Source organism: Clarias gariepinus, chromosome 26, assembly GCF_024256425.1.
Source record: "Clarias gariepinus isolate MV-2021 ecotype Netherlands chromosome 26, CGAR_prim_01v2, whole genome shotgun sequence".
NCBI classification, from domain to species: Eukaryota; Metazoa; Chordata; class Actinopteri; order Siluriformes; family Clariidae; genus Clarias; species Clarias gariepinus.
Genome location: NC_071125.1, coordinates 4,695,695 through 4,721,867, shown reverse-complemented (window position 1 = coordinate 4,721,867; position 26,173 = coordinate 4,695,695). Strand labels below are relative to the sequence as shown.

Here is a 26,173-nt window from a genome sequence, read left to right as displayed (position 1 = left end):
TTAGACTAAAATCATTGGTGTATTTTATTTATTTATTTTTTATTTATTTATTTTATTTAAAAATCCTGAACCATGATGTTCTTTCTTTAGTTCAGGGCAAACTTCTGGGCATCAATGTCTCATTGTTTAGTGGCCAGTTTGGCTCTTCTGCTCACATGCAGCTTAACAGGTGAGTTACTTTGTAAGTTGTATTCAGAGTCTCCTTTGTCTCAATGTATTTTTTTGTTCTAGATTCTAATTCAGTTAAATTGCAAGTAAAATTCCAATTATAAATAATTACTATTATTATTATTATAAATCACTGCACACTTTTTTATATAAATAAAACAAAAAGTTATGGGTATTTTAAAAGACCAAAAATAGTAGCTAATAATAATTATAAGGTTTGGGGAAAAAAAAAAATAATAATAATATATAAATTAATTATACTTACTATTAGGAGTTGTGATTTTTCACTGCTGTAACTGTAAATTTAAATGACTGGCCCTTTGACTAGACGCAGAAACCACTTTTAAAATAGGATGTTAATGGAATTTAAAATTGTTTTTAGCTTAGACAATTGTTTTAATCGTCTAAGGCTTTCGCTTCTTTAAGATCTAATGATATAAGACTAAATAAATAAATAAAAACCTTTTGGGACTGTAAAGTTACAAAATAATCATTATGTAAAAATATAAAAGTTTGTTTTGAAACATGAATTCATTCTTAAATTCTTTGCATAAATAAGATGAATTTATGCAAAGTATGTAACATTTATATGATCGTATGGTCTTTGCAAACTGCTGTCCTATGTGAACTCTTTGATTAAACAGCGTTTGGTGCCACATAACATTTGCTTAAATATTATAACAAGCACTAGTCATGCGGGGCAGCACAGTGCCAGAGTGTTTAGCACTGTGGCCTCGCACCTCAAAGGGTTGAGGGTTTAATTTCTGTTTTAATCTGAGATGGACTGGCACCATGTTTCATGTACCATGTACCATGTCGCATGCCCATGGTCTCCTCGGATAGGAGCCCTAGACCCCTACCACCCTGTACAGGAAATGCAGTAATGAAAATGAATGAAAAACAGGTCATGTGACCTATCTTTGCAAATCTTTGGGTCTTTTTATGCCTTTTTAAATTGTTTGTGGGAACTTACCATATTGAAACGACTTTCAAACGTCGTTTGTCACACTACACAAATACTTTTAACTACCTAAATATTATTTTATTTATTTAAACACTCATCATTTGAAATAATTTATTTATTGTGAAAACATATTATATACTGAAAACATTTTTAAACGTGCTACAGGAGTGGTGTTTGGTGTTGTTTAATGGTAAAACCTTTTTATTTAATATTTTTTTTAAATATTGATCTAATTGACTTCTGTGATTGTATTATTAATAATAGGCTGTCGTGAACCTATGAAAACATGTCTGCAGTAAAAGAAAAAATTGTCTGAAATTTTTTTTTTGCTGTACACTACCAGACAAAGGTTTGGACACGCCTTCTAATTTTCGGGTCTGTTGATATTAAGATGTCTCTGCTACTTATGAGCTGTACAGCCTTCATAATGGCTCTGAGGTGCTGTTTGTTATTTGGTAATTTCTAAGGCTGGTAACTTTAAATGAACAACTTCTCTGCAGCAGAGGTACATTTTGGTCTTGCTTTCCTGGGATGGTCTTCATGAGAGTCAGTTTCATCATGGTTTCGCAATTGCATTTAACACAATACTTGTTTTTGCAAGAACTGAGAGGTAGCAAATATACCAGATTATCTTTATATTAGAATATTCTAATATTAATATTCACTTAACTTAGAATTGATATGCAACTATCAAGCTTGGGGGGCGGGGTTAGAAAAATTGAGTTGGTAGAAACATCTAAGTAGAAAATTTACTACAGTTAAGTACAAACTTAGCAAGACATGGCATGTTACTGTAGGTTGTCTCTTTTGTCAACAGAAATGTAAATGCATACTGCATTTTACCAGAAGACTAGGATATACTGTCTATTTAAAGATTTAAGGTACATAAATAGACTGTCTGCTTTTACAGTAAATCTAGAAGAAGAAGCATAACTATATACATATTTTTGCACGCGAAAGCTACATACCAAAAGGTATAAAAGCTGTAAAAGCCTTCATTAAGAATGTCACCTTAGCCTTTAGCAACAATGGAAAATGCAAATTATTACCCTTTTTTTTTCTAAGAAAAATATTCTGAAATTAAATTTTACTAATAATATAATCAATGTGTAATTTACTTTTTAAAAAAAAACAATTTAAACAGAAATATTATAGAGGCATATTTAATTTTTTCCACTTTACTAGGTGTGTCTGTTATATATAAGGTAGAAATACATTCAAGTACATAGCACATTTATGTACATTAGTACATAAATACATAGTACACATCGTACATTTATGTAGAAAAATAAATAACTTGGAATAAGGGGCTCGAGGGGGAAAGCTGATTTGCTCCCTTGAACTAACAAACTAAAAAAAAAAAAAAAAAATTCCTTTGGCCATGAATAGGTTTCGTGTTCCAAATGTAGGTCCAGCTTCACCTGATCTGGGAAATGCATACCAGTTTAGAAATGAGCGCACGAGAGAGAGAGAGAGAGAGAGAGAGAGAGAATAATTTTTTGTCAACGAATAAAAGAATAATCTCACTGAACTCAATTTTTCTTTTCTTTAATGCTAAGACTAAAAGTTTGTAAAATGTTAGAAGAAAGAAGCTTAATTTCTAAAATTGTTAATTTAATTTTTATTTATTATTTTTTCATTTATCTTGGGATAAAGAAAAATAGTTTGAATTCAGACTTGCTCTGAAGACTGCAGGGATTTTAGCATTGTGCATAATACAATTGATTTGTTGATTTAATAGGTCTGTTTTTAATTCAGAATAGATTTAGGCTTTTAAAGTGTATTTAGGTAAACTACTTGTGTTAAATGGCATAAAATTATATATACTGTAATATTTGTAAAAATTACAAAGACTTTTTTCAGAAAATAAAAACCGCTTCCATACAGTATTTTGCAAATACGTATGTTTTGTACGACTGTCCTTTTCTTATTCTTTTAAGTTTATGGGTGAATAATGCTATACTGCTACCTACTGGACTGGAGTGTGGAGCAGAGGATTAGCAGGAAAAAGATGATCACTTTGCTTGAGACATGACATTTAAAGAAACAAAAAAACAGGAATTGTTTTTGCGTTTCAATAGTTGGTTAGTTTTTAATACTTTAAGAGATATAGCTGCTTAAAACCAATCAGACACTTAATTCATTTAAATTAGAATTAAGCTTGGATGTGAATTTTTAATAAAATTAATTCATATACAATACCCCAAAATTTTATCAAATTGACAAGCTGCTTATGATTTACATCTCTGTTGTGCAATTCAGTGAAAAAAAATCTTTCTTTTTTCCTTCCTTTCTTTCTTTTTTGTGCAATCCCAGGCATCGATTGTTCTCTCGTCCTCTGGGCCACTGGACCTGTGTTTGTTAATGCTTTTGTGGGCACCAACCTGACACTTGGCATTTCATATAGCGGTGTCACCAACCCTCTAGTGACATGGCTAAACAGGACGCTGATTCTGGCTACATGGAATATAGGCCTCAGCACTCCTCCAGACATCGCCCCGGCATATAGTAATGTCTTATCCGTGGATGAGACCGGATCTCTGGCATTCCAGAACGTTCCTGTCAGCTACAGTGGCACATACACCGCGCAAGTGGTGAAGCCCGGGACTCGTGAGGCCTTGGTCAACTTTACACTATTAGTGTACAGTGAGTAGAAATCTTAAGGTTAATTTGTTTTTAAAAACTTGGTTTCCATATGTAAAAACAGTTTATTTTTTACTAGTTGCTCAGAGGGTTTTTCCTTTTTTTATATTTACTTAATTTAACAACCAAGCAAAACATCTTGCTACAGAAATTTTTAAGCCTAAAATATTTGCCACAATAGTGCGTAGAGCTTTAACTTATCTAGACGGGTAGCCAAGAAATTAATGATTTTTCTACCTCTATTTTCATCTGGAAATGGCTTTCCTTCACAGACATCATCAAAGACGTCTCTGTGGTCGCAGTCTCGCAAAACGCTGTAGAGGGAGGAGCGCCGTTCACTCTATCTTACAGCTCAACGCAAGGACCGGTTCTGACTGCAACCTGGTATTATAATAGCATGGACTTGGTGAACGGCTCTCGGTACCTGATAACTCAAAAGAGCCTGACCATAAATCAGCCGCACCGCAACGACACAGGGCTCTACAGTGTAATGCTGGCAAATCCCTACTGTAATGTGACGCGGAGCATGTACGTCAAAGTGCTGTGTAAGTGTATCCTCGAAGAGGGTGAAACTACATTATATAAAAACCAAATACTTTTATTTTCCTATGACATCTTTTTTTTTTTTTAGTAGATGATGGTATACAGTGCCAGAACCCACATCAACAAGTCTGTTTGTAATACATGGGTTGTTTTTAGGCAAGTGAGTGACAATGCAGGTGCTGCTGTAAGCATTTATTATTTCATAAGGACACAAACTAAAGAAAATTTTAGGCACCAAACGCTACTTGGCTAATTCATTTTTTTTGTTTGTTTGTTTAAGGATTAAATAGGGTAAGTGTAATATTTGTTTGAATAGTTTGCCTTCATTTAGCCTTCAATAAGAAACTTTACCATAGAATAGTTATTTAATACTTATTTGCTGATATAGTAAATGTACCACACTAGGGAACACGGTTCTACCATGGTACATATATTGGTACAACACTACATGCACTGTGCAACACAGGATATTAATCAGAAAATATTATACATGTTTACATGCCATAATGGTAATATTTATATAGTACACTGTACAGTACTGTATGTATGTAACATTAATTAGTTACCATAATGTATGTTGAAACTCTTAATATTTTCTGTGTTAATATGGTAGTGCCTGTACTATACCATACGAGTAGTCTGTGGTAACATATCTAATATGGTACGGTATATACAAACGTACCATATTAGATACTTGCCAGCCAATTTGGTACCCAGTGCCACAGTCCTATGGTGTCTACCACGGTAATGTCTGAAGAATCATGGCAATACTATGATATGTTATTATACGTAGTATAGTTCACCATAGTATCCTATAGTACATACCATGGTAAATTCGTATGGAACTGATTCTAGGGAAATATATGTACACATACACATACAAACTTCTCAGTGTAACCGGAAGGCATTTTAGTGTAACCGGAAGTAAAAGAAAACTTGAAGCACGGAATCTGTGGCAAATATGGCGGAAAGTATGTATTTATGTGTGTGTGTGCGCGCATTTCATATGTATCAGCTACCTTTCAGGAAAGACATTTTGATGGGCATTTTTTAAAGCATTCTTAAAATACATTTTGTAGCATATCAAAAATCAGTTTTGATAGCATATCAGCATCTCTAACATTTAGCTAGTTAACCTAACTATTTAGCATCCATCCTATGTTAAGTTAATGATTTGTGTACAACATCTCGCCAATTGTTATTTGGCTTGTCCTTTAGCTAAAACTTTGAACGGTTAGGGTACGTAACGAGACTTTTTTGTTTGCTCACAAAGGCTAGCATTTGTATGTAGTTACTGAAGTATTAGCCTTTAAAAATAAACATGACAAAGGCTCTATCAAACAAATTTATAAATAAACAATTGCATTACATTACAAATTACATTTATATAAAACACTTAGCAAAAAGTAATATCTTTTTAAGAACACCTTTCTGACAGGGTTTTGTGAACTGATTTGAATAATGTATGATATTTTGCTAATCGCTAATTAAAATGTCATTTATTAGACAATAGCTATATTTTTTTTTAGCTAAATAACTATATACATTTTAACTAAATACATTTTATTTCTTAAATAGCCTTTTTAAAAAAACTAAACAAAAAAAAAACAAAAACGGCTACTTGTTACAAAAAAAAATATACACAGTAATGTAGCTAACAAACCTGAGGACCAGTTAGCACAATGTTGCCTGCTTTGCAACAACAAACCCTAGCTTCCTGCCTTCATTAACAAGCTAGCTTAGCTTAATGCGTAACGTTTTCATTTTGTTGTCTCCCTCCTGCAGATGGACCAGATCAGCCAGTTTTGGAGGTCAGTCCTACAAAAGCAGCCTTTGTTTCTGGAGAGACTGTGTCTCTTTCGTGCCGAGCTGAAGGTGAACCGCCTCCATCAGTCTCATGGGTGTTTAACGGACAAGCGCTGCCGAGTGTCAATGGCACGCTGAAGCTCACCAACGTTAAGCCAAGCCAGAGCGGCGATTACAAGTGCGTTCTGGTTAACAGCAGGACGAACATGCAGGTCATGAGGAACATCTCCATAAATATTCAGGGTAAGACTCAGACAATATTTACAAATTAGGGTAAATCGGCAGGATGTGTTATTTTCATATAATATCTTAGATAATCCATAAAATTTACTACCATAAGCACTACTACATCCTAAACGTCTTGGCCCTTGAGCAAGGCCCTTAACACTCAGTTGCTCAGATGAATGTCAAATGTAAGTTGCTCTGGATCTCACTCCTGCCAGCCAAGAGAAGGACTCAGAGGGAACTCCGGTTACACTGCGCTCATTAAAATGAGCGAACAGCTATGTTTTTCTAATCATCACTTTCCTTGCCCATTTTTGTGCTCTGATGTGAAGTGATAACGATGAAGAGACGTGTTATTGGTGTAAACACTGTGAGCTAGTTGTAGTGGTTTTGTTGATGATTCAGCAAGTAATTTGAGAAAAGTCTTGAGGCACTGCTGCTGCTGTAAATGATCTAACCATTTTAGTTAATCTATATATTTTAAGACAAACTAAATGGTTGTACTGTACACTAGTGTGTTAAATTCAGTATTAATCATTATACCACAGCAGTTCTTTTGAGTTTGATCTGTAAAAAAGTGATAATTAATCTTCCATAACAGCAGCTTTGGCAGTAGATCTGTGTGTGATTCACAATGTTTACAGGATTATATTACTATGCTACTGTATTTCTGTAATAACAAGCTAAAATATATATATTAAAATGTATATACCATAAAAGCATAAATGACAACAAATACTTGACAGCCGACGACAAACAACAAAAACAGCCGATGACTTCCTTGCACTTGTGAATACGCTGATCACAAGAATGCTGAACATCTCATAGTGTATCAAAACTGATGCTGTTCCATGCAGAGATGATTTCCTCCATTAGTGGACCCTGCACATAGCTTCGACAATGTAATGATAAAAGCTTTGTCTGAAATGCTTCTCGACATTAAATATAACTATACATGGATTAAAAAAAATATACTGTCAATATCCAATTAATAAAACTCCCCAATAAAATAGTTTAAAGACTTGTATGTATTTGACGCAGGCCTTAGTGGGGCAGTCATTGCTGGGATAGCTGCTGGAATCCCTTGTGCTGTCCTCCTGCTCCTGCTCCTCACAGGTCTCATCTTCCTCTGTTACTACTGCCATAAAAAAAAAAGTAAGGGACATAACTACTCATCAATTTTGTCTTATAAATTCATCCATTCATGTTTTTTTTTTAACTGATTAAGTCTTTAACTCCTCATATGCAGCAACTGGTCGAAATCCCAAGTATCCTGTCGCAGGAGCAGTGAAGAAAGTAAGTTCACAAGGTTTTTCCTGAACTATCTTAATGTACCTGAGAGCAAATAAAAGTGAGCAGAGAGAGTTAACATTATGCAAACATCTTGCTGACTTGGTAAGTTTATATTTATTGATGTTCTAGAGCATAGGTCGGCAATTAGCGGCCCCCGGGCCACATGTGGCCCGCAAGCCAAAACATCTGGCATTTGAGATTGTTTGAACTAGAGAATATTTAGAACAGAAATATTTCAATCGATCTAAATTCTTATTTGTTATATCTGGATACGAGGGTGAATAAGCGCATCAGCGAGGTGCAGAGCGAACGCTCAACATGCAAAAACAAATGACGTCTTGTTGTGCTTTGCGAGCACCCAGGACGCTTTTAGAGATGCGCTAGTTACCTTCTGTTGGGATGTGAGCCCTCGCACCAAGATCCTGTTGCTGTGTGCATAAGCACCTTTCAGGGCTTCGATCTTGCGCTTTCGTGCCTCTGTCTTCTGAGGGAACGCAACCTTGAAGTTAGCATGCTTCGTTTCGTGGTGCCGTCTAATATTGTATTCTTTAAGTATATATATTAAATGGGAAAAATATAACAGCAACTGGAATGCTATTTATTATACATTTCTTTAAGCTTTAATTTCATCTGCTCATATAAGATAATTTCTTTATATATACTGGCAGCTAAATGTAATTAAATTGTCACACTAATATTTTTTTCAACTGCCTTTAGCTTTGATTATGGTGCAAAATCTAGTGGTTAAGTCAAATGAAAATTATTTCTCATCCTCCCATAGCCACTCTTTCACATTTAAAGTCCTGGAATATGTCTGTGCCATGTGGGAGAACACTCAATAGATGTAATAAATTTATTCAGGTCATCAGCTGACTTCATTTTATAACTGAACGTAATGTTGCTGAGTCTAGACCCAACCAACTGGAGTAACCCCAGATCATAACACTGCTTCCAGAGGGATATACACAGGGAACTATGCAAGATGGGGACACCGCTTCTTGTATTTTCCTTCTTACCCTGATGCTCCCATAGGAATAGGGTCAATCAGGACACATCAGAATATTACCTTTTTTCATTGCTTCAAATTCCAATCTTTATGCTCACTATGAATTTGTAATCTTTTTTCAGATTAATCTCACAAGTAGTTTTCTTATGTACAGTGGAACCTCGGATTACGAGCTTAATTCGTTCCGGAAGTGGGCTCGTATTTCAAAACACTCTTAAACCAAATTTAATTTTCCCATAGGAAATAATGGAAACTTAAATTATTCGTTCTACAGCCCCAAAAAATAAATACATAAATATAATTAATACAAAATATAAAGTAAAAATAAAACAAATTAACCTGTACTTTACCTTAAAAAAATGTAAAATTAAACCCCGACAGATAAGGGTTTTCGTTTGTGCACGCAGAGTGTATGTGTGTAAAATGTGCGCGCACACACACACACACACACATTAACGGATAGACCGTTTTTAAGACCATTTAAAAATTATCAAGGAACATTCCTAGTCACACTCACGTGAGCGCATACTAACAGGATCACTACTGTAAGTAAAACAACAACAACAAAAAACAAATTAAACAGCTCCTCACCTTTGAAAACAATTGCGACAGAGAGGAGTTTGTGTGTTTATTTGGCAACCTGAGAGGAGGGGGGATGAAGGGGGGCTCGCTCGCGTTTACAGCCCCCCCTTCTCTCAGGTTGCCAAACAAACACACAAACTCTCTGCCTTACACAGACACAAACACGCGCACTCAAAAACACTGCAAGCACTAAGACCCAGCAGGGGAGACGATAGGTCTCGGCTTTACAGCTCCCCTTCTCTCAGGTTGCCAAATAAACACACAAACTCTTCTCTGTCGCGACTGTTTTCAAAGGTGAGGAGCTGTTTAATTTTTGTTGTTGTTGTTTTACTTTACAGTAGTAATCCCCACACTCACGCGAGTGTGACTAGCGATGTTCCTTGCTAATTTTTAAACGGTTTTAAAAACGGTCTCTCTGTTAATGTGTGTGTGTGTGTGCGCGCGCGCGCACGCACATCTCACACACACACACACACAGCGCGTGTGTGTATTCACCCAGCAGGAGAGACGATTACCTACAATTCTGCTGCGAGGGAGAGAAAAACCGTTGGCTCACTTGTGATGACGTAACGCTTGTTGTTAAAACAAGAAGCGCATGCGTGAAACATGATACTCGGTGCTCGTTAACTAAGACAATGCTCGTTTTTCAAGTAAAGAATTATTAAAAATTGTTGCTCGTCTTGCAAAACACTCGTAAACCACGTTACTCGTAATCCGAGGTTCCACTGTACTATCATTATTAAACATAGCTCCTGTCCCTTTTTAATAATCCAACTTTACCAAGCATTTAAGTGATCTCCAATCATGGACATTAGAGATTTTTTCCTCCTACAATTCTTCCATGACGTTTAGCACTGATGTCTAGCTAATGTGCTAGACAGTTCTTAACCCAGTGTTTTTCTTTGATTAAAGCAGGCCAATAATTTTCTTTCTGAAATGACATGTATTTGTTTATAAAATAGCCTACATAGACACACCCAAAGAAAGGAAAATATTGCACACTGTTAAAAAAAAAAATAGTAAAAAAAAAAAAAAACTGACTGGTAGCCATGGCTGCCAAACCAAAGTCATAAAATAAATGTAAAATACTCTAGTTCATATTATGTTCAAAAACATTAAATTTACAGAAATTATTTAATCTTTTACAGAGAAACACTGTTATATTAAAAAAAAAAATCTATATTTATAGGATTTATAAAATAAACTTACATGAGGAGTTTGGCAGATAAAAAATATTTTATGGATTTTTTTCTAAATTTATACGATTATACTCCTCCATGAAAGCAACAGCACTAGAACTTTAGCAGTAAAACACTGTTAATTTACAGATTTTTGCTAAATTTATACGATTAAAGAACTCCATTGAAGCACCAGCACTATAAGTTTAGCAGTGAAACACTTATTCACAGATTTTTCCCGTTTATACGATTTAACACCTTCATTAATACAGCACTAGACATGTAGCAGAAAAATCTTATTTTACATTACATAATTTTTTTCAAAAATTATTACAATTAAACACCTTCAATAAAGCAACAGCATTAAACATTTAGCAGGGATTTTTCCTACATTTAAGATTAAACATTTTCAAATGAATCAGAAAAAAACCCTGTTATTTTACTAATTTCATGACTCACATGAGTGGATTTTTTATGACACACATGTTCAATAAAGTGTTAACACAAACTCAAGATTATAATATTTGTAAAATGGCCTGAAGAACTACTACACAGTATAGTACAAGTATGATGCAAAATACAATTAGAAAGTTCAGTTTAATAGCATTACAGTAAAATACTAAAATAAAAAACAAAATGAAATATTTAGACTACTGTTCTATACCAGTGGAACATTCTCTCAGATTTAAACATTGCTGTAAAATATCCTTGACTAATTAAAATTGGACTGGAAACCTTATTACAAATAAGATACAATGTGGTCCATTAAAAAAAAAAAAAAGCTCTATTGTTCTTATAATATTTGCATACAAATAACTTTACCTTTAAGTTCAGAATCCTAATGCCTTAGTGCGAGTAAGTAAAATCTAAAACATAGCAAAATGGTCCAGTGTATCCAAGAAAAAACAATCTTCTCCCAAACAGGCAGCAAACAACTGGTTCATTAGGGTGGATTGGAAGAGAGAAAAAAAGAACACATTAAGATCTTAGATTCAAAAGAAAAAAGTTTTCTGTTTCCCAAGAAACAGATTAACAAAGTACTTGAAATCAAAAAGTACAGTGGAACCTCGGATTACGAGTAACGTGGTTTACGAGTGTTTTGCAAGACGAGCAACAATTTTTAATAATTCTTTACTTGAAAAACGAGCATTGTCTTAGTTAACGAGCACCGAGTATCATGTTTCACGCATGCGCTTCTTGTTTTAACAACAAGCGTTACGTCATCACAAGTGAGCCAACGGTTTTTCTCTCTCGCAGCAGAATTGTAGGTAATCGTCTCTCCTGCTGGGTGAATACACACACGCGCTGTGTGTGTGTGTGTGTGTGTGTGTGTGTGTGAGATGTGCGTGCGCGCGCGCACACACACACACACACACACATTAACGGAGAGACCGTTTTTAAAACCGTTTAAAAATTAGCAAGGAACATCGCTAGTCACACTCGCGTGAGTGTGGGGATTACTACTGTAAAGTAAAACAACAACAACAACAACAACAACAAAAATTAAACAGCTCCTCACCTTTGAAAACAGTCGCGACAGAGAAGAGTTTGTGTGTTTATTTGGCAACCTGAGAGAAGGGGAGCTGTAAAGCCGAGACCTATCGTCTCCCCTGCTGGGTCTTAGTGCTTGCAGTGTTTTTGAGTGCGCGTGTTTGTGTCTGTGTAAGGCAGGGAGTTTGTGTGTTTGTTTGGCAACCTGAGAGAAGGGGGCTGTAAACGCGAGCGAGCCCCCCTTCATCCCCCCTCCTCTCAGGTTGCCAAATAAACACACAAACTCCTTTCTGTCGCGATTGTTTTCAAAGGTGAGGAGCTGTTTAATTTGTTTTTTGTTGTTGTTGTTTTACTTACAGTAGTGATCCTGTTAGTATGCGCTCACGTGAGTGTGACTAGGAATGTTCCTTGATAATTTTTAAATGGATTTAAAAACGGTCTATCCGTTAATGTGTGTGTGTGTGTGTGTGCGCGCGCACATTTTACACACATACACTCTGCGTGCACAAACGAAAACCCTTATCTGTCGGGGTTTAATTTTACATTTTTTTAAGGTAAAGTACAGGTTAATTTGTTTTATTTTTACTTTATATTTTGTATTAATTATATTTATGTATTTATTTTTTTGGGCTGTAGAACGAATAATTTAAGTTTCCATTATTTCCTATGGGAAAATTAAATTTGGTTTAAGAGTGTTTTGGAATACGAGCCCACTTCCGGAACGAATTAAGCTCGTAATCCGAGGTTCCACTGTACTTTAAAACTACATATGTTAAAGAGAAACTCAAGAACTTTTCAACAACTTTTTTTTAGTATGATAAAACATAATTAGTCCAGTATCAAGTTTGAACGCTACAACCAGCATTGACAAAAAGCTTATGCAATTTAATCCAAGAGGACAAGCATGTGCTCAGTGTAAATAACGTTTCACCACCAACAGGCTCATAAACGTTGTAAGTGAGACAAGTAAGTCAGAAAGGATCTCTACACAGTAAAAAATTGGACTTAAAATGATCCGAGGTTAAAGGAGTTCCCTTTTAAATCATCATGAAAAGATTCAAAGTAGTCTTATATTGCACTCCATACTTATTTTGTATACTTGTATAATTTTGTAGACTTGTCTCTCTACTGGATGCCTCTTCTCCCATGTTCAATGTTTGATTTAAAAATCTAAGCAAGTTTCATCATCACCGGCAGTAATCTGAGCTGGAAAATGTTAATGTATATATCACACAGAAGCAGGCAGCTACATATACATAGAGGTGTTCAACAAACATACTAGTATATATACTGATGACCTCTATGGTACATTTATTTTTACATTAATTTACTGAATGGAATGAGTCATTTAAAAATACAAACACAATGTCTGTGCCACTTCCTGTGGATAATCTTTTTAAAAGTCATGAAAAAATTCTAAACGCAGCTGTTAATGTAACATAAGTCATCTCTGACCCAGTCAGGCTAATGGTGTCAGACACTTATACTTATATTTATACTTATATATGTACACCCACTGACTCTCTCTCGAAATTCCTAATGCACATGTTCTTAAAGAGCCCGCTAACGCTCCCTGTTCATCTGACTCCTTTACCCTTATAGGTGTAGTGAATTCCTGCAGCTTCTCAGCAGTGACATGGCGAAGTAATGTTCTCGTCTGAGATGTTCTGTGACTCGTCTGAGATTTACGATAGATGAACTTGGCAATATTAATAAATGAGCTTTACAGCAACAACAATAAGAATTTAAATAACAATAATTTATTGAGTTTGCAGGTATTTTTTTCTCCCACTGAAACACAATGCCATTTCAGAGTCTCCTCCTCTGTCCCTCAAAGACAGTTTTTCTCTCCACCTGTAGCTCACCATCAGGTCTTCACTCCCCTGAATTTACACAGAAACCGTTTACCGGCTGCAGACCACCTCTGCGCGCTAAACATTTGAAGGATGCCCCTTTTTCATTGGCTGGTTCATATCACGCAATTTCATTTACGCAATAAGTATTTAAGCAATAAGTACGCCTACTGTAATACCTGAGTAGGCGTAATTTGCTTCAGGTTCCGCTTATTTAAATGTGCCAATCAGATAATTAGAATATCCCCGCCTCCAGCTGCTGATCAGCCAATTAGAAACCAGGTTAAAAATTAGAATGTTCCCGCCTCCAGCATCTGATTAGCTGTGAAAGTAAACGTGAAAGGGTTTCCACTAAAGTTTTTGGTACAAAAATACAGTGGAACTTCAGATTGCGAGTAACGCGGTTTGCGGGTGTTCCGCAAGGCGAGCAAAGATTTTTTTAAGTATATTTGGCCTCGAAAAACAAGCATTGTCTTGGTTTATGAGCCGAGTATCATGTATCACGCATACGCTTCTTGTTTTGACGCTGAGCATCACGTGATCACAACTGAGCCAACAGTTTTTCTCTCTCTTGCACTGCGGAATTGTAGGTAATTGTCTTCCCTGCTGGGTCTTTTACTGGTATAATCAACATCCGTGCACCTGTGTACTGTTTACTATAACACTGTAACCACGTGTGTGTGTGTGAAACATATTTTAATTTATTGTGTTTGTTATACAAAAGATAAAGTTAAAATATTAGTTATTTTTAGGTATTTTTTTTTAGGCTGTAGAACGAATAGTTTGAGTTTCCCTTATTTCTTATGGGAAATTTTAATTTGGTTTACAAGTGTTTTGGAATACGAGCCCACTTCCAGAACGAATTATGCTCGTAATCCAAGGTTTCACTGTAACACTATGGTTCCCTTCATACAAGCAAAATATCAAAATGTAACTCCTCGACATATCATCCCCCCGCTTTACTTAGTTATAGTTAAATGCTAAAAAAATTTCATTACAATCACCAAAATGTGGACTGGAACTACAGTAGAACTGAAAACCCCACAACTTGCACTGCTTTAAAACAGCTACACAGCAAATACATTATCCATGTGTTAGAATATGCAGGCCTATATTAAGAAAGCTGATGGCCAGATTGCCATGGTGATTTTTCAGAACAAATGTAATTGAAACAAAAATATTTGTGCCGTTAACAATGTGTGCATGATTGCTGCACTGAGTATCAGTCTCCTACATTACCTTTACATTTGTTGAAGGCATAAAAGATTCTATAGCCTACATATAAGTGTGAGACTTCTGCTGCTTTATCTGTGCCACTTCCTGTGGATAATCTTTTTAAAAGTCATGAAAAAATTCTAAACTTGCATCAAGAACTTGTGTTAAAGTATTATAAAACTAATAGGATTTACCTCAAAATTACAAAGAAAAACATAAATTTTGTACGAACATTAACCTTTATCTAATAAGTTTAATATTTAATTAAAATGTATTATTGTAATTTTACATGAAGTTGTACGTAATTTACGAAAACACAGTAAAAATATTGTTTTTTTTTACTGTTAAAAATGTAAAAAAAAACTTTTTCAGTATCGGAATTATAGTTAAAATAACAGTTGACTTAATAATTTACAGATAATGTCTAATTTTACAGAGATTTGTATGTAGTTTTTTTAAAAGAGGAAAACTACTATAAAAATTTTTTATTCTTTTCTGTAAAATTAGGACTTTTTTTACAGTGCAATAATTATAATTTTTGTAGACACAGTGAATTAGGCTGCAACCACAAATTATAAGCAGGTAATTAAAATCCTAAAGATCTACAAAAATTTAAAGAAACCAGGTGTTAACCTTTTTGTGTTCTCTCCTGTAGGCTGTCTTAATTCAGCCTGATCTGACCAAACCTCACCACCTGCTGACCAGAGGGATGAAACACCCTCCAGCCTATAATCACCAGTGTCAACAGGTGCTAAATTTACCCTTGAGCTGTTACTCTTATTTTTTAAGAAGTTAAGAAGTTGCTCCAAAATTTCAATGTTAAGGTCTTTCTCTCAAAGCAAAATTATAAAAAGTGGAAATCTTACAATGCATTGCTGTGTTTAATTAGTCATTTGCTTTTCAGGCACCGAGCGAACGTCCGGGCTTGCTGCCTTTAGCGGTTCCCCCTGTCAGAATGGCCACGACAGTGTAACACACTTGATGATAATACTTTTCCGTGTTCTAAACTCGCGTGAGAAACTCAAGAGGTTTGGAAGTTTTCAAATCTACCTCACACACTATCCATCATCAGCCAACGTTTTAATCATTTCCTACATTAATAATTCTAATTTAGTTTTTTTTTTTATTTAACTATTTAAAATTGCAACAAGTTAGCTAGCTTACTTAATGGTCAGTTAACACACTCCTGACTTACATTTTGAACAATTTGTAACTTATTTGTTAAGAAATAAGCTGAAAAACAGTTAATACAAACTTTTATCTTGTGAACTTTGTATTTTTATTACTATTTTTTAAGTGATTTTTTTATTTGTACATATGCTAAATAAAATACATATTAATTAATTTTGTATGTGTATGCAGTGGTGTACTTAAAATTTTATTTTGTGCCTGAAATTTTTTTCAGATATTTTAATGGTATGGTTAATTTCTGTAACAACGTTTCTGTTTTAATGAGTAGTTGAATTTATTCTTCTTTTTATTATTATTAATATTATACATTTTTGCTTTGAGTAAGAGTATGCCAGTCTCTGCTGGGTAAACACCTTTTGTGAACATTGCAACTTCAGCACAGAAAACAGATGAAATTTTGGTATGAGAAAACTCAGACACTGATAGACTTACAATATAAAACTTTTAAGATTCTAAATTGCACAGCTTGTTTCCAAAGTAAATGTGTATTTTCCAAGAATATGGGCATGCTTAATTCAGTTACTCAGTGTACAGTATCTGTATGGCAAATAACTCGAGAAAAACTCCAAAAGAACAAAGCACAGGGTGTTCATTTTAACGTTGCAAATTTTGTATATAATTGCACTGTGTATATTATATATAAATATATATTATGAGCGTCAGATTAGGCCAGAATGATGATAAATTTCAATTATGTACAAAATTACAAATGTGTGTGTGTGTGTGTATATATATATGATTGTTCTCAATACATTTGCAATTAACTAAGTGATTAAGTATGTGATTTCCACAGAGATAGGTAAACTTTGTCTTTATGATTGATTTTATACACTGTGCTTCCCAGAATACATTCCAAATCAAGTCAAACTGGAACATATTTTCATAAATCAAGGTGTAAAACTGATTTACATTTACTGAAGACTTCAAGCAAATGTTTTTACATGGCTATTCATACAAGCCAGTGCAACACACTTAGAAAAAGCACTTTCTACCCTCTATCACAAATATAAGCTCACAGATGCCTTGGATTGGCTGTAATTGACAAGTGTAGACATAGTACAACTGAGACAGTGTACTATAATTAGCGCACTAATGGCCACAGATGCTGTTTCTAGAGACAAAGTTGGAAAACATGTTGGGCGGTAATTCAGGAGTACTAACTGTATATGGTTGTAATGACAATAAAGCCTACTTGAACTTGAGGATTCCACAAATTTGAATGGCTTTTCTCCCAGTCACACTGGTTGTTTCAACAGAGATATGAACAGTAAATGGCCGACTCCTGGAGCGGCTCAGTTATTCAAATCAATAACACTTTCATTTTCCCTAAAAAAGTTTTCTTTCTTTGTTTTCTTTTTTCTTTTTTTTTTTTAAAAAAGCTCTAATGTAAGTTATGTTGTTACTGACTTCATAATTATGAGCTATCAGTTATGACTTAACTTATTGTTTAACTGAATTAAATAACTCTCAGGAATGAAATTACCACAAGTTAGTATCCATGTCCATGTTAGAATCCAATTTCTGTATTCTTGTAATGAATTCTTGCTCTACCTTCATACCAGTAGTGTGTGGACTTGCGGCATCAGTCTTCCTGATCGCCATAATTCTCAATCGCAAACAAAGATGTTTTTAAGGTTAAGGTTTAGGCTTACTTTGTGATAACATCTCTTTTAAGAAAAGGCCTAAAACTCATCTTTATCTCAGCACTTATGAAATCTGGCTCTCATAGGTTAAATTCAAATCTAGTCCTTCATGCTATATTATTTATTTTCTTAAATCTTGCAAAGATTCCTATGTTTAGTTTTTTTTACTAGTGTGTTACCTTGCCATTATCCTCTTCTCGCTGATTCCTAAAGTACTACAACTTTGACACTTTTGATCAAACATCTTTCTGTTTTCTATGTTGCAGTTTAAACAGGAAAGAGAATGTCTTCATCCTCACCCCTGTAGAATAGAGATAACGAAAGCTGAAAAAGACAAACACCTAAAAGCTTCTTAATCATGGAGATCTTAGTACCTACAACTCAGCCATTTATTCACTGCATGTAAGATGAGATTTGTAAACAACACATTAAAAAAGCCAACTCATGTCTGCATATTTGCATATCCTGTGAAGCAATGGGTAAAGTTTGCAACCAGACACATCCCACGGATGTAAGGTTTTTAAGCCAAGTATAATTTCACTAAAGTTTTAGTCATATAAAGTCTTTTTTTGTTAATTTATTATAACAAATCTGGGATAAATATCATAATGTTCCCCAGTAATATGGTCTAGTCTTCATGCCTTTACAATTGACAACCAGGTATTAAAGCTGTGCAATTAAATTTTTTTTTCTTTTTTTTACAATTTGATTGATTTTATCTTCGTTGATTTGATTCTTTGATTCAATGGGCCAGTTTATAAATTTAGAATTAATTAATACTTTTTACAATTACTGAAAACCGCTTGCTTCTTCCATGAAGTATTTGCAGAATACTCTTTCTGAACAGAAACACCATAAATTCCTCAGCCTTAATATGTATCTTTTTGTACCTCTATATCATGGTGAATATGTACTGTATTTCCCATAATTCTGTGTATGCAAAAATCATCCATTTATTTCAGGAAAAAATAAATCTAGCTAGTAATAAAAAAACAAAAACAGCAAAACTTGCTTTTGCACAAGTGCACATTTTATGTTCTGTTATGTTATGGTTGACACTTTGTTGTTGCTCTTGTTTGCACATTTGCACGTGCACTTTATGTTGTCTATAAAACCTGTAATTATACTTAGCTAGTTAGTTTTTGTTAATTTATGTTGTAATTTATGTTAGGTCTTTCTGTCCTGTCTCTGCTAGCCAGCTAAGTAGGCCTCTCTGTTAATTTATGTTGTAAGTTTATGTTGCATGTAGCACCTTGGTCCTGGAGGAACGTTGTTTCGTTTCACTGTGTACTAACTGTATATGGTTGTAATGACAATAAAGCCTACTTGAACTTAAACTTGAACTTCCTATAATATTCAGTAGGAGGTGATAACGTGTGTGATTCATTTCCTTTAACTGACTTGCGAGATCTTTATCTAAATAGGGCGAAGTCAATGAAACAAATGTTTTTTTATACGTGTTTTATTCTTTTAATCTGTCTGCACAGATTTCACCTGTGATTACAGCCAAAAAAGGCTACAAAAAGGCCAAAGGAATTACATTTTTATTTTTAATGTTTTCATTTTTGCACATACAGTCCCAAGAATTTGGAGTAAACTATTTTATTTATTGGGGACACTCACTTACTAGGGAGCCTGGAGCCTATCCCAGGAGACTTAGGGAACATCACCAGGAGCACACACACACATACACTCACACACTCCAAGCAACTTGGGAACGCCAATTAACCTAATCTGCATCTATTTGGTCTGTAGGAGGAACTGGAGTACCCGGAGGAAACCCATCAAACACACGGAGAACATGCAAACTCCATGCACACAGAGGTGGGAATCGAACCTGGACGGGAATCGAAGTCAGGCCTGAAAATCAAAATTATACACACACCCACTTAGCTTATTTATTCAGTGCTGCTAAAAATGTTATATTTGTGATAATAATTAACTAAAACTGAGATTCACTGTGCAACATAAAAAGGGTTTGTTTGACGACGCTCATTGGATTAAACTTTCCCAGTAGAAAGTCCAAAGAGCTCAGTCCAGATCAGAATTAAAGGGAAGTAGATTTACTTGGAGCCATTTCTTTAAATAAAACAGCAGATTTTAAAATCAGTTCAAATTTATGTACAGTATGTAAGTAGAAGTTATTTGGAGGCTGAGGCACCTTTTTTAAAGTCTGGAATAAGACTCAAATTGTCACCCTCAACTGACAGGAAACCAGTTCACAGATAATCAAGAACAACACAGGAACCACCAAGCCACAGGCTGAAGTTTTAACTTCACAGTGGACTGAAAGGAAATCATCCAAGAAAGGCACCGTTGCTCCAGAATCAACACCTTCAAGCTCAAGCCGACAACAAAAAACATTTTGACCAGTGGTATGTTTGGAGGGATAAAGGTGCGGCATTCAACCCAAAGTGCTTTGGCACTATTGTGCTGACAGTGAAACTGCTGCACTTCACAAAGGGGATAGATGAATAAAGAAGGAGGAGTAACACAGCGGCATTCATTATAACCTCAAATTATCAGCTAGACGTTTGGAACTTAGACAAAATTAAGTCTTTCAACAGGACAAAGATCCCCATCACAGATCAAAGCTGGATGTGGAATAGTTAAATAAGGGCTGATGTTATTTAAGATTTGTGGACCATGCTGGGTCTGTGCCAGGAATTCTGCCAAGATGGTGATGGCTACCAAAAGAAACTTGCTAAGGGACATTCAACTAAATATTAGGTGTGCTGCATGTATGATTTTGAACATGTGTAGATATAACGTATAAACCCCAAAAATGAGGCGTTCCTGTACTAAAAATGTGTGCTGTATACTCATTCTGCCAATTCTATTCACGTTGATTTTGAGTCTATAAAAACATCTGGAAAAAACTGTAGCTAGAAATATACTAATAATAATAACAATAATAATAATAATAATAATTTACAACAAGTTTTACTATAATTCTGCTATAGTTCCATGCTCTGCGATGGATTGGCACCCTGTCCAGGGTGTACCCTGTCTCGTGCCGTAAGCCTTCTGGGATGGGCTCCAGGTCCCCGCAACCCTGAATGCAGGATAAAGCGTTTTTTTTTTTTATCTTGGTAGTAAACTTTTACTTTTTTTTTTATTTATAAATTTTTGAGGTTTCTGGAGTTGTGTTGATTTTAGTTGTAGAATAGCCTCCAGTACAGTAATCTAGATGTGAAGGGGGGATCTAAAAACACAACACTCACATCATTGCTCATATATCTGCTATAAACATGGCACCCTCATGTTCAAACAGCACTTCCAGCCAGATCCTAAAAGAAAGTGTGAGCTTCAGCATGTTGCATTGACAGAAGAGCAGCGTTACTGCAAGCCTCTGCACATCCACCGTTCTAGAAAAAAACCCATACAAGAACAAAAAAAGAGGCCATCACACACACCCATCCCATCCAACTTCCATGACCCCAGGCCCATATACTGACCGCGCATCACGTGGCCTTGGCCCCAGCTGTATTTGTTCGGTGTGGGCAAATGAGTGTTTTTAAAAGGCTTTTGCCACCATCGACAGAAAAGCCGGGATAACCTTTTGGAATTTGGCCTATGAGGTCCTCTTTGGTGTTACGCTCACTGCAAGCTTCTCACTGCATCTCCTCTTTCTTACCTCTTTCCTTATTTCCCTTGTGTTAAAAATTAGAGTTTTCTTTTATCCTTAAGAACTCAGGTAAGAGTTAATTTTTTGTTTTTACAAAATTGTGTAATATTCAGAATTAAGAAATTATGCTTTATTTATTATTATTATTATTATTATTATTATTATTATTATTATTATGTAATAGCCACTGTTTCCTGTGTTCATGCAAATAATATTACTGTGCCGGCTATTGACGCCAGCCAGGATCATTTTCATATAATTGATATTATCTGTAGATGCAAATGGACGATGTTTCAAACTTTTCCAGACATCAGAATGGCTGAGACACAAAAAGCTAGGCTTTAGATCGATTCAACAGTGCCAAAACATTGACTACATAATAATATGTGTTGCTAGGAATTTTAAAAAGTTAACTTCAACTAATAAGCTAAACTAAACTAAAATAAAGTTACAGATCTTAGGTCTGTACATGATATGTCTTACCACTTGAATGAACCTTGCTTTTCCTGTTTAATGCGATTACAGTTCTAGGAATCAGCCCTCGTTCCTTGTTGATTGGTTGTGACGCTGTAAAACGAAAGATCTCAATTTAACCTGCAGTTTTTTACAAATTACTTTATAACTAGACAGAAATTAAATGTAGACGTGTTTTAAAGACAAACATGAACGTACACTAGGTGTGACTTCCTGCGGAATTTCAGTGACATTTGATTAGATGGTGTGTAGATGACATTTACCAGTAACATATTTCCTTAACATTAAAATAGTAAGTAAGTTTTAATAGTATTAAGAGTCTATGATGCAGCTTATAGTATTTTAAGGTCATTTAAAAAGTGAGTTCATCTCCTACCCTCAACCTACCGTTTAGCTCCAAATAGGAAAGTACATGTTGCTGACAAAATCTAAACAAAAGTCAAGAGATTTTTTTTTATTTATTCTTTAATTATACAGTCTTAAGCTTTGGAATTTTCTCAAACACACAGAAAATACTTACACTTTGAGTAATTACCCTGTAAAATAAAAAAAATAATAAAAATAAATAAATAAAAAAAGAAATACATACATAATATGAGGTGTTTAAATATTTTACCATATCTTGAATTTTTTTTTTCTATTTTCCAAAATCTCCAGCATACATAGCAAAAAATACAGCATACATATCTGTATAATAATAATAATAATAATAATAATAATAATAATAATAATAATAATAATAAAGCTAGATAAAATACTAGATATGTATGGTGGAATGATACATATCAAAAATACATATTATGCATAATACAATAAGCCATATTATGTGTAGTAATAAAATATTCAGGTGATCTAAAAAAAAAAGACTTTATTAAAAACACCTTAATGTTAATTATTAAACACCAAAATTGTTTTATTTATTTTTCACTGGTTAAGTAAGACAACAACGTTAATAATTCATAAAAAAATGCTTAACATGCTGGTTCCCCCCAAAAAAAGACAATAGGGAAACAAATGATAAAATGTTTTTTTTTTTTTTTTTTTTTTTTTTACAAAAATAAGAGCCTATCATTTTCAATATGCATATATAGAAGGGGGTGGGGTTTGAGCTACTTGCCTATTGTAAAAATATTGCCACTTTATTTTTTTATATTTATATATTTTTTTCTATATTTAAAATATTACTAGTAAAATAAAGCCCAAAACTGCTTAATATTTTTTATTTTTAAACAAGTGATAGTCATAATATATTCTTATTTTGTCTAACCCTAATCTCACTGGTACCTCAATTCTGCCTGCTAATGTATATACAGTACAGTACATAAACCATAAAATAATGTAACCAACTTACTTTTTTTAAAAGTGCTCGTCATTTGCAGTAAAGCTCCACACCCCTGCAGGTGTATGCCATATGTGTTCTTGCTGCTGTAAATTCTGCTTGCTAACTTTGCCTTCTGATCTGCGTGTAGTGTCGTGAGCACCATTTAAGATGTACAGCTTCATGGGAGGAGGTCTTTTCTGTGCCATCATGGCCAATGTCCTCCTGGTGCTGTCCACAGCCACTGATTACTGGATGCAGTATCGGCTATCAGGTGGCTTCGCTCACCAGGGCCTGTGGCGTTACTGCATGTCGGGCAAGTGCTACATGCAGACGGACAGTATCGGTAAGTCAGTATCGGTCTGGATCAGTTAGCTATTCAATTAGATTTAATTAAATAAGACAGTTAATAGATATAATCTACAAAATGGCATTGTTTAAGAATATATATTATTGGAAGTATTGGCAATTTTGCTAAGGTGTAAGAAAAATAAAACATTTCAGGACATGATGTTATTGGAAAATAATCAAATCAGGGTAGTCTTGAGGTACAGTAGTTGTTCTTCAGGCATCCTGAAGGATGTTTTTTTTTTTTAGATCTCATTTTCAGACCAGTCCCTGATCCTGATTAATAAAAAAAAAAAAAAAAAAATATATATATATATATATATATATATATATATATATTATTTATTTAGCCGACTATGAATCACTCAAGCATAAAAAGCATCTAACTTAGGGCATAAACGAGTAAGAAACAGGTGCAGATGATGACACATGATTAGTGATTAGTATATAGATCGGTAAGTAGTACTGTATATTGGTGATGCTGAATGCTGAGTGGTTGGAACAGATAAGAGGGGAAATGAGGTTGCTGAGGTTGTTACTGTACATAAACAATCAATTCTTAAATTGTATCTTTAGGCACTTGTTTGTTCCAATTTCTTTCATTTAATCTATAGCATTTAATTTTATTCAATGTGAAGAAATGAAGGTTTAAGGGTTAAAGTTACCTTTTAAAAATAAAGGTTTCATAAGTAATTTTACAACTTTTTGAATTTCACACCAGTTCTAAAAATACTATATAAAGCTTCAGGTTAATAAAATCTTATCCTTTCTTTTGTTTTTCTCTCTTGCGATTGCTGTAGCATACTGGAACGCTACAAGGGCCTTCATGATCCTGTCTTCGATGTCATGCTTCGCAGGAATCATCGCCGGCATTCTTTCCTTCACCCACTTCTCTGGATTTGAGAGATTCAGTCGTTCCTTTGCTGCAGGAATCATGTTTTTTGTTTCGAGTTAGTTCCATATCTGCTCTTAACACACTCTTTATTTAAAATTGCTCAAAGAGAAAAACAGCCATCTTGCCCCATAAAGGGTTCCTCTTTTATTTAGTGATAAAATATGTAAACCTCACATTATTATACAGAGATTATTAGAAATACACAAGTTTCTGAACACCTGACCATCACATGCCTGTTTGGTTTTTATACATTGTTTTTTCCTGTTACACTTTAGAAAAGGCTTTCCAATAGATTTAGAGGTGTAGCTTTTGTGGATTTGTGTTCATTCAGCCACAAAAACATTGGTGAGGTCAGGCAGTGATATTGGGTGGAGTCTGGGACATAGGGTCATTGGATTTTTTTTCCTTTGTGTCCTTGGCAAACCATGTGCTTATTTGGGACATTGTTATGTTTTAGGTTTGAGCTGCTTAGTTCTAAAGAAGAAACATTCTATATAATTGTGTGCTCCCATGAAAACTTTGGGGAAAAAACTCAGATGAGTTTGATCACTTGCCATGCTGAAGGCCTGGATTCGGTTCACAGCCAAAGACCAAAACATGGATCAAATAGTCTGCTTTTTAGACCCCTTGACCAGAGCAGCTGAAAAATAACAACTGTTTAAAGTGAACATGGTATTACTAAACCCTCTTTGTCATATCTATTTTTAAAAAAGTCTGAGTTAGTTTCTACAAACTGAACAGGTTGAGGAGGTAACTTTTTAGCACAGGTTGCTAACTCTGAATATGGGTTTAATGAACATTTAGAAATGGATCTAAGTCAAACCCCATCAGAAAACCCTTCAGGGAATCCAGATCTCTAACTGTATAGATGATTCAGGTCAGTTAGCCAAAGAAGGGCCAGACTGTTATGAGGCAAGGCAAATCAAGTTTATTTGTATAGCACATTTCATACACAATGGTAATTCAAAGTGCTTTACATAAGAGAGAAGAAAATAATCATAAAAATAAATAGAAAATAATAGCACTAAACCTGTAAAATTTATTTAATTAACCTCAGACTGCAGATATTTTAGTTTAGGGTGATACATGGAGCTAATTGTGAGCATCAGACACTAATCTAATAAAATCTAATATCTTCTTTAGCTCTCTTTATTTTCCTGGCCATGGCGATCTACACCGGGGTTACCGTGAACTTCCTGGGAAAGCGTTTTGGTGACTGGCGCTTTTCCTGGTCCTACATACTCGGCTGGGTTGCTATGCTAATGACCTTCTTTGCAGGTGGGAAAATAAGTAAACATTAATTACAAATGCCATGTTTTGTGATAACCATCAGCGTTTCAATTGTTTTCTTTTGTGATTGCATTGCAGGTATCTTTTACATGTGTGCCTACAGAATGCACGAGAGCAGGCGAGTCGCTGGATCACGCTAGAAGGATAAAAAGGATTTAAAGAAAAAAAAAGAAAAGTAAAGAAAAAACAATTCGTACTGAAATAGAATATGTTGTCAGAACACTACTAGATGTAAATGAAAGATATTATATCTTATAGCATTGTATATTTATGGTATAGAAAGGACAGGAATAAAAAATTAGGGAACCTCTTTCCAGCAAAATCTAACTATTTACCAACATCAAAGTAAATGTAAAAAAAGTAAACATCACAGAACAAATTGTAGAAAATCATTTCAGATGTTCTAAAATGAATGGGTT

At 34.6% G+C, this 26,173-nt stretch overlaps 2 protein-coding genes across 2 annotated transcripts; both read left to right on the top strand.

Moving 5' to 3' along the window:
* The first annotated feature begins 12 nt into the window (after positions 1–12).
* vsig10l (V-set and immunoglobulin domain containing 10 like) lies at positions 13–16,075 on the top strand. The gene is made up of 8 exons (XM_053488112.1): positions 13–169; positions 3,449–3,778; positions 4,048–4,320; positions 6,104–6,367; positions 7,391–7,504; positions 7,599–7,645; positions 15,623–15,715; positions 15,872–16,075. The coding sequence occupies exons 1-8, from the start codon at positions 115–117 to the stop codon at positions 15,938–15,940; spliced, it is 1,245 nt and encodes a 414-aa protein (XP_053344087.1). The 5' UTR covers positions 13–114; the 3' UTR covers positions 15,941–16,075.
* A 5,346-nt stretch (positions 16,076–21,421) lies between these two features.
* Positions 21,422–25,980, top strand: lim2.5 (lens intrinsic membrane protein 2.5). The gene is made up of 5 exons (XM_053488121.1): positions 21,422–21,498; positions 23,373–23,567; positions 24,370–24,519; positions 25,608–25,742; positions 25,833–25,980. Exons 2-5 carry the CDS (start codon positions 23,393–23,395, stop codon positions 25,892–25,894), a joined length of 522 nt encoding a protein of 173 aa, XP_053344096.1. The 5' UTR covers positions 21,422–21,498; positions 23,373–23,392; the 3' UTR covers positions 25,895–25,980.
* The last annotated feature ends 193 nt before the right edge of the window (positions 25,981–26,173 follow it).

What these genes read in the sequence shown, in the direction of transcription:
- vsig10l (XM_053488112.1), top strand. Translation starts at nt 115, where the DNA reads ATGTCTCATTGTTTAGTGGCCAGTTTGGCTCTTCTGCTCACATGCAGC. An exon ending in CATGTACGTCAAAGTGCTGT is followed by an intron (nt 4,321 to 6,103) that starts GTAAGTGTATCC and finishes TCCCTCCTGCAG; the next exon opens with ATGGACCAGATCAGCCAGTT. An exon ending in TCGCAGGAGCAGTGAAGAAA is followed by an intron (nt 7,646 to 15,622) that starts GTAAGTTCACAA and finishes TCTCTCCTGTAG; the next exon opens with GCTGTCTTAATTCAGCCTGA.
- lim2.5 (XM_053488121.1), top strand. Translation starts at nt 23,393, where the DNA reads ATGTACAGCTTCATGGGAGGAGGTCTTTTCTGTGCCATCATGGCCAAT. An exon ending in CATGCAGACGGACAGTATCG is followed by an intron (nt 23,568 to 24,369) that starts GTAAGTCAGTAT and finishes CGATTGCTGTAG; the next exon opens with CATACTGGAACGCTACAAGG. An exon ending in GCTAATGACCTTCTTTGCAG is followed by an intron (nt 25,743 to 25,832) that starts GTGGGAAAATAA and finishes ATTGCATTGCAG; the next exon opens with GTATCTTTTACATGTGTGCC.